Source organism: Choloepus didactylus, chromosome 21, assembly GCF_015220235.1.
Source record: "Choloepus didactylus isolate mChoDid1 chromosome 21, mChoDid1.pri, whole genome shotgun sequence".
In the NCBI taxonomy this organism is placed as follows: Eukaryota; Metazoa; Chordata; class Mammalia; order Pilosa; family Megalonychidae; genus Choloepus; species Choloepus didactylus.
Genome location: NC_051327.1, coordinates 27,964,249 through 27,972,496, shown reverse-complemented (window position 1 = coordinate 27,972,496; position 8,248 = coordinate 27,964,249). Strand labels below are relative to the sequence as shown.

General features: G+C 68.7%; 2 protein-coding genes across 2 annotated transcripts in view; both read right to left on the bottom strand.

Annotated features, from left to right (window-relative positions):
• The window catches only part of CACNA1H (calcium voltage-gated channel subunit alpha1 H), a 2,977-nt gene extending 2,867 nt beyond the window's left edge, over window positions 1–110 (bottom strand). The window contains exon 1 of the mRNA XM_037813776.1: window positions 83–110. Coding sequence (XP_037669704.1) covers window positions 83–110 — 28 coding nt within the window. The remainder of the gene's footprint in view (window positions 1–82) is intronic.
• A 5,214-nt stretch (window positions 111–5,324) lies between these two features.
• On the bottom strand, window positions 5,325–6,416 carry SSTR5 (somatostatin receptor 5). The gene has a single exon (XM_037814789.1). The coding sequence runs from the start codon at window positions 6,414–6,416 to the stop codon at window positions 5,352–5,354; it is 1,065 nt and encodes a 354-aa protein (XP_037670717.1). The 3' UTR covers window positions 5,325–5,351.
• Window positions 6,417–8,248: the final 1,832 nt, after the last annotated feature.

The window sequence follows — 8,248 nt, the reverse complement described above, 5'->3', positions numbered from 1 at the left end:
CGAGAAGAGACTGGAGCTGGAGCTGGAGTCAGCAGACGGGGGGCGGGCATGGGGTGCCCAGGCCGAGGGGCCCGTTCCTCACCCCCGAGCGGACACATGGCAATGGCCATCAGGTCCCGCCCGGCCCCAGGAGCATCTGCACCCTCTCGAGGGGAGGTGTCCTCCGGGAGAGCACTTTGGCCCCTGCCGCGTGTCCCTTTTTATGGCCGCAATAGCCGGATACACCCAGGATGCCTGGCAACGCGCGGGGGGCTGTGCTGGCAGAGACGATTCTGCTGCTGAGATAAAGGAGCCCAAACAGGAAGGGGAGAGCGGGCAGCGGGTGGGGGGGTCCGGCCTCCCTCCCTCCCCAGGCCGCTCGAGCGGGGTCACGGCCCCAAACCAGCTGCAAGGGTCTGGGCGCCAGGAGGCCTGGAAGTCAGTGACCTCTGAGCCCTCTGACTCTGCAGTGTGACCCCGCTGTCCTCCGAGGCTCCCAGGTACCCACCAGGCCAGTCCCCATCGGCCCTGAGCTCGTCCGGTGGGGTAGGGGCCCCCGGCCAGGCCCAGCCCCTGCCCCCTCCCCACCGTCTTGGGCAAGGCTGACCAAGCGGGTGCCGAGGTGCTCTGAGACCTCCAGGGCTCCCCTCCTCCTACAGGCTCCCACACCTGTGCACACACACACACGCACACGCACACGGATGGGTGTGAACATTCACGTCAGACCCACCCAGTCACCACGTCCCCAGGGCTGGGGGAGCAGGGTCAGGGCCCAAGGGGGCCTGGAGGGGCTGCCGGCCGGGTGGGGCAGGGGGCTGCCGGCCAGAGCCCCCCAGGACAGCCCAGGAGGGCCAGGCCACGTGGTTGTCGGGGGCCCCCTGGGGAAGCCGGAGCCTCTGGCGGCACAGGGCAGGCTGAGCCCAGGGGTCCCAGGTCACCCAGGAAAGCCCCCGGCCAGGTGGGGTGGGGGGTCCAGGGCCCGGCCAGGCTGCCCACTCGGGGGTCCCCCACCCGTGACCACGTCCTTGGAGGGCCGGGGCATAGGGGCCCTGAGCGCACCCCCGTCCGGATCTGGCTGTGTTGTAAAGCTCGAGGCTGGCAGGGGCAAGGAGCACCTGGCGGGAGCCGTGAGGCAGCTCCACGGAGAGAGGCCGCGAGCGGGTGTGGACGGCACCACTGTCCGGCCGGACGTTGCGATCGAAGCAGGGAAAACAGCACCACCTGCTCACCCCGGGACGGAAACCGGAGAAAACACTCGACAACACGACATCTTGGCATCTCTGCCAGGGAGTCGATCTACCCATATGAGTTTATTAGTCTGCGGAGCGCCAATAAAAATCTGTTTTTTGGTACAATTCACATGACATAAAATCCCCACCTTAAAGGGATATTGAGTACATTCACAGAGCTGGGGATGCCACTGCTCTCTAATCCAGAACCTTCCATCACCCCCAAAAGCCCCACACCCACTGGCAGCCACTCCCAGTCCTCACCTTGCGGTCAATGCATGGCCTCTCCAGGGGCCGCCTGCTAGGGGGACTTCATGACACGCCGTGACCAGCGTCCACCTCTCTCGGCAGGACGTCCTCGAGGCCCGTCCAGTGGACCCGTCTCCCGAGGGCCTGGCTGCTTTCTGCTTTCTGCCCTGGGGGTCCCGGGGCCCTGACCTCGGTGGAGAGCCAGCCACTCCGGGCCCGGGAGGACACCGGTCAGGCCCTCAGGACGGCAGGTGCCAGGAAGGGGGGCTGCAGGGCAGGGCGGGGGCCTCAGCTGCCTCCCTCCAGCGTCCGAGATCCAGGCTTCCGCAGGGGCCCCCGACACCTGTGCCCGGGGCCGCGGAGAGCCGCTGCTCACTGTTACTCGGCTCGTGACACCCCCCCAGGATGTCACAGTCCCCAGGCCCCTGCCCCTGTGGGAAGTCCCTCCTGGTATCTAACCAGGGGCTGTGCAGCTGTGGGCTGAGGGAGGGGCCCGGCTCCACGACTCTGCACCCCAGGGCTCCTGCTCGGGGTCCCCGGGGGGTGGGGCCTGGGCTCCCCGAGGGTGCTGCTCCCGCCCCGGCCTCCCCTCCTGCGCCGTGAGGGGGAGCACCTTCGGGGGCAGCGTCGGGGGCGAGGGGCTGCGAGAGGGGTCAGGCCTCTCGCGGCTTCTAACCAGGGACCCCCTCGCAGGGGTCAGGGCAGCGGACGTGCCGGGGCCACACGGGGACACCCAGGCGGGTGCAGAACACTCCGGGCTCTCGGACCGGGGTGGACTCTTATTTCTGCGTTTTTTCTGGTGGTTTCCCGGATCCCCTGGCTTAGGAAGGTAGGAATCACTTAAGGAACGAGGGGCGAGGGGCGGCTCCTCAGCAGGGGCCTGGGGCCGAGGTCTGGGGGTGGCGGGGAGTCGCTCGCTCTCAGCCACGGGCAGCCCCGAGGGCAGAGGGGCTGGTGTCCTGCCTCCTGGGGGCCGGGCTGGGCTGGCTGGATCCCCCGAGGCGGTGAGAAGGACGCCCGCCTGAGGGTTCTGAGGTGGTGGTGGGGGGCTGCCTGGAGAGCTGCGGAGGGGGTGGTGGGAGGGGTGGCAGCCCCGGGAGGACCCCACTGTCCCCCTGACGCCCCAGCCTGTGCTCAGTCCCAGGACACCCGCTGGGCCTGCCTCAGTTTCCCTGCTGTGGGAGCCTCTCTAGTTCACCCACGCTGCCCCCCGCCCCAGGCAAACACTCCCACCACCCCTCGGGCGACAGTCCCTGGCTCCACTGAGAGGGGCTGGGTTTCCTCAGCAGAGTCACATCAGCAGGGAGATGCCGCCTGCCGCAGAGCCCCCTCCAGCCCCAGCCGAGCCCTGCGGTGTCCCCACCAGCCCGCAGCCCTTAGGACAGCAGTGCCCCCGCAGGCCGGACGGGCTGCATCCCCCTCCCCACATGAGCGTCCCCGACGCTCCCCTCCCCTCCCCCCAGGCCTCCGGTTGGCACCCTCGGGGGTCCGGCCCCTGTCCCTGCCCTCATGCCTGTGGCTTTGCTGACCAGCCACACGGGCTGCACCACATCCCAGCTCCCACCCAGCCTGGGCTCCCAGGGCCTCCGGGAACCCCCTGGGAGCACCCATAGGCACCTCCGTCCTCCCCATGTGCCTCATCTGGAAACCCAGCTGCTGCCCCCCACCAGGGCCTGCCGATTCCACCTCTCGAGCCCCCATCGCCTCAGGGCTGGCCGCCATCGTCCCTGGTGGAGACAACTCACAGCCTCTGCCCTGCTCTGACCAGAGACGTCCCCGAGCTCGGTGCCCCAGCCAGCCCTGGAGGCCCTGCACCCCCGTGGCCGAGGCCCGGGACTCACTCTCCTTCGCCTCTGAGCCGCCACATTTGCTGTTCCTCTTCCTGGCACACTCTTCCAGCCTGGCCCTGGATCCCCTGCCCCAGCCCTGCCTGCCTGGGGGCCCCTGGTGTTGCTGCCCGAGGAGGAGATGCATCCTGCCAATGGGGGAGTGCGGGCAGCGGGATGGACCCAGGTCCGCCCTTGGAGGGCACCATCTGAGCTCGCCGAGCCCCGACTGCACTGTCCAGGTGGGGAGGGACTGGTGTGTACGGTGTCACCAGGCAGCTCAGGATGTGTTTGGGGAGGGGGCACACTTGGCCATGAGCCAGCACAGGAGATGAGGTCCCCATGGCCAGTGACCAGACATGGGGAGCCTGGGGGACCTGTGAGGCTGGGGGTGCATGGCTGAGGGTCAGGGGTCAGGGTCCCCGGGGCTGGGGGGTGATGGGCGCCCCCAGCGAGGCGAGTGGGGCGGGAACAGCAGGCTGTCCCAGCGCCCTGCAGTGACGGGCTCGGCCACCAAAACCTTCCAGGAGGACCGAGTGTCCACTCAGGCATGGCCGAGTGCCGGGGCCAGCCTCAGTCTCCCCCAATGCGTGCGGGCCTCGAACACCCGACCGGATGGGCTGACACATGCACACACCTACACAGCGCACACGCACCTACACAGGGCACACTTACACAGCGCACACACACCTACACAGGGCACACGCACCTACACAGGGCACACACCTACACAGCGCACACGCACCTACACAGCGCACACGCACCTACACAGCGCACACGCACCTACACAGCGCACACGCACCTACACAGTGCACACGCACAGTGGCCGGGGTCACCGGCTCCTACTGACCAGGGCGGGGCAGCTGCAGGGCCACAAACCACCCCCACCCCCTCAGCCCCGGTCACCGGCCCCTCTAACCCCCACCCAGCCGGGCTCAGCAAGGTGGGGGCCTCGGCAGACCCCGGATCCACTCGCTCGCTCGCCCCGGGAAAGAGTCAAATCTCCATTTTCTGGTTTATTCTGGGGAGCAGGGATGCCAAATCCCAGCCCCTCGTTACGCCACCCAGTCCTGGGTGAGGGCAGGGTCTCACTTGGGGTGTCTGAGTCGGGTGTGGGGACAGCAGGGCCCCTGCCCCCAGGCCAGGTCCTTCTTCAGCCCCGGAGAGGCTGAGGTGCCCCGAGAACCCCCAGGGACCCCTGGGGCACAGGTGAGGCGGGAGGGGCTGGCGTGGCCGCGGGGCGCCAGGCTGGGAGAGGGGGGTCCCTCGGGGCCTGGCATTAACGTTGGCCCCGTGCCCACCGCCTTCGTGAGCCCTGTGCTATTTGCGTTGGGGGCAGCTCCCCCCCACTGTCTGGGACTTTCCCTCTGGCTCCCTCTTTCCTCCTCTCCTGGGCCCACAGCCGCCACCTGAGGGGAGCGGACACGCCAGGGGGCCTGGCGTCCTCAGAAAAGCAGGGACGCCCCCAGCCGGGAGCCCCTTCCTCTCGGCCCCACTGGAGAACATCGGTCCCCACACACCCTCCTGCAGGGCAGGCTCCCCACTGCCCCCGTGCTGGAGACCCCACTCCTGGGGGTGCCCCACTGGCCGGCCCGGCAGCCCCAGCCTCCCCCTTGACCCCTCCTGGGGCAGTGACCGTGAGGCTCTGGCCTCAGGGTGGGCAGCGGGCAGCCGGGCGCGGCGTCCTTGGGCCTCTGCCCTGGAGTCACAGTTGCCCCACATCCAGCCTGGCTCACATCAACCTGCTGCCCCAAACATCAGCCTGATTTTGGGGTGCAGAGGGGCTGGGAGCGCCCAGGGAGGGGCTTCCCCACTGCCTGGGCTCGAGGTGGGGGAAAGAGCGAGGGCATGGGGTGGGGTGCAGACCCCCCCGGGACCCCTGCACACACTGATGCTCGGGGGGACACTGGGGTTACCCAGGGCTGCCTGCAACGAATCACCACCCCAGGCGGGGACCGGAGAGGGACGCGGGGCTGAGCCCCTCCCCCAGCTCCCCAGACTGGGGTCTGCCCCCCGACACCCATCCTCAGCCCTGCCTGGGGGCTCCGGGGGTCGCCCTGCCCAGTCCTTACAGCCGGCTGGTCTGCAGCACCCCATTAGCCCCAGGGCTGCGGGCCTCGGGCAGGCGGCCGCTCTTGTCCAGCTGCGGCTCCGTGCCGTCCGCCTCCTCCGCGCCGGAGCCCTTGCGGAGACACAGAACCTTCCGGAAGCTCTGCCTGAAGTTGTCGGAGAGGAAGCCATAGAGCACAGGGTTGGCGCAGCTGTTGGCGTAGGAGAGGATGACCACAAAGAAGTAGAGGCCGGCGGCGGCGGGCTCCTCGGGCAGGGCGACGGCCAGGTTGACGAGGTTGACCACGAAGAAGGGCAGCCAGCAGCCGGCGAACACGGCCACCACCACCACCACCATGCGCGTCACCTTGCGCTCAGACCGCCGCCGCCGCGCCGAGCCCCCGCGCACGCCCGCCGCCCGCACCTTGGCCACGAGGAGCAGGTAGCACAGGCAGATGACGAGCAGCGGCCCGAAGAAGCCAAGCACCGAGGTGTAGACGATGAAGACGGCGCCCCACAGCCCCACGGGCTCCGGCCAGCTCAGGTTGCAGGTGCCCCAGCCCTCCTGCACGTCGGCGAACACCACGAGGGGCAGCGACACGAGCAGCGCCAGGGCCCAGACGGCTGCGCTGGTGAGCTTGGCCACGCGCGGGCGGCGCCACTTGGCGGCGCGGACGGGGTGCACCACGGCCACGTAGCGGTCCACGCTCATGACGGTCAGGCAGAAGACGCTGGTGAACTGGTTGACACCGTCCAGCGACATGACGAGGCGGCAGAGCGCGGCGCCGAAGGGCCAGTACGACAGGGCGTTCTGCGTCGCCAGGAAGGGCAGCCCGAGCATGAGGAGCACGTCGGCCACCGCCAGGTTGAGGATGTAGATGTTGGTGACCGTCTTCATCTTGGCGTGACGCAGCACCACGTAGATGACCAGCGCGTTGCCGCCCAGCCCCGCGGCGCACACCAGCAGGTAGAGGACGGGCACCAGCACCGCGCGGGCCCCCGGGGCGGCCGCCCAGCCCGCCAGAGACCCGTTCCCGGGGGCCGCCGACGAGGCGTTCCAGCCGGCCGGCGACAGGGGCTCCATCCCGGCGGCGGCTCTGCAAGAGAGAAGGGTGGACGCAGGGGACGAGCCGGTGAGCTGGTGCGTCCGGGGCTTCTCCCCCCGGAGGGAGGCGGTGGCTGCCCGACGGCGCTCGGTAAACACGCTGAGTCACGTCCACTGCGCGGATCCCATGAGGCAAATCGTCTGGAAAACAAGCCCGGGGAGGACGAGCGGCCGGGGCTTCCGCAGACAGGCAGAGGCCTCTGAGGGCGTGGGCGAGGGTCTGTCCTGCGGCCTGCCCCCTCCCCGGCCGGGGTCTCCCCGTCTGCCCCGACAAGTGCCGGCACCTCCTGCCCGAGCCTCGGGGCCCGGCGGGGACCGTCTCACAGGGATGGAAACGGAGGCACAGGTGAGGGCCTTGCCCAGACCCGCGGGACCTGCAGGGAGAGAGGCCCAGCTCAGCAACCCCGGCCGGTTCCGGGAGGGTGGCCGGGCCTTCCGCACGGCCGAGATGGCCCCAGCAGGGCCGGCCCCTGCGAGCCTGGGGGGGAGGCGACGCTGACCCGGGTGGGCGGGGTCCCAGGGCAGCCTCCGGGGCGGACCCCCAATCCCAGACGTGGTCAGCGGCCCTCCTGCTCCAGCACAGGGCCGTGTGCCCCCCGATGGCGGGAAGATGGCCCGGCAGGGGCTGACTCGGGCTGCGAGGGACCCCCAGGCACCCGCTCCCTGGGCCCCGCCCCTCCGGAGCAACAGCAAACATCTCTGCGCCCAGGCGGGGCCGGCGGGGGAGCGAGGCGGACGGGGCGTAAACAGCAGCACACAGGGACGCAGACAATTGCACCTGGGCTGCGTGCCCAGCAGGGAGCACATGGGAGCCAGAGAGAGAGACGGAGAGAGGGTGGAGAGGGGAGGGCGCACCCCTGGAGGGGGGTGCCGTGTCCACCAGCCCACCCGACGGTCCCCTCACCCCGGAAGGTGGGGGGGGAGCAAAGCAGGGCAGGGCCAAGGCGGCGGGACCGGGTGACAGCGAGGGGCTGGGGTCTCCTCCGGGTGAGGCGGGAGCTGGGGGGAGAGGGGCCGAGCGTGGAAGGGAAGGCTCGGCTGTGTCGTGGAGTGGGGTGGAGAAGGTGCCAAGCAAATTCAGGACAAGGTGGTACGTGGACTTCCCTCTATCGTTTTCGTACTTTCTCATGAAAACATGATGCTCAAGGGAAGATTCCTCAGTGGACGAGAGGCAGAGGGAAGTGGGGGGCTGGTGCCCGTGGCTGCAGCTCACTGGGGGGCCGCAGGGGCTCAAGCTGCCCCAGGCTCAGGGCCAGGCCAGGCGGTGCAGGGGCCTCGGCCTGGTGGGCTAGGAAGGGCCGCTGTGTGTGTGCTGCCCCCGCGGTGCCCTGGGTGGGCTCAGGACAGGACCCCTCAGGGGCTGCCAGCACCCAAGGACCTGCTCTGCACACCTGGGGGACCGGGGGCTGCCAGGGAGGCGGCGGAACCCGCCGGACGAGGGGCAGGAGCCTGCACCAGCCGTAGACAGGAAACCCTCTGCCCCACGAGCCGGAAAACCAGAGTTTCCGAGCTCACACAGCAAATCGACACCAAGAAATATAACCTAGAAAATCAGCAACGGGCAGGCAGCCTGGTGGGTTCTTTCCGATGAAACAAAAATAATATGACTTAACAGGCTTTCTTAAAAGATGCTTAAATACATTTAGGACGCTCAAATTAAACATGGATAGAAATACTACAAAATAAATTTGGCTTCCCTCTGAGAAGTAAAATGAGCAGGCGTCTGTTTTGAAAATGAGGAAAACTGGGTGAAAATCCCGAGTCGGGGAAGCTGCCGACGGCTGCAGTTAGAGTCCACGAGTCAGGAGAGG

Excerpts from the sequence above, each read along its gene's own strand:
- SSTR5 (XM_037814789.1), bottom strand. The coding sequence starts at position 6,416 with ATGGAGCCCCTGTCGCCGGCCGGCTGGAACGCCTCGTCGGCGGCCCCC.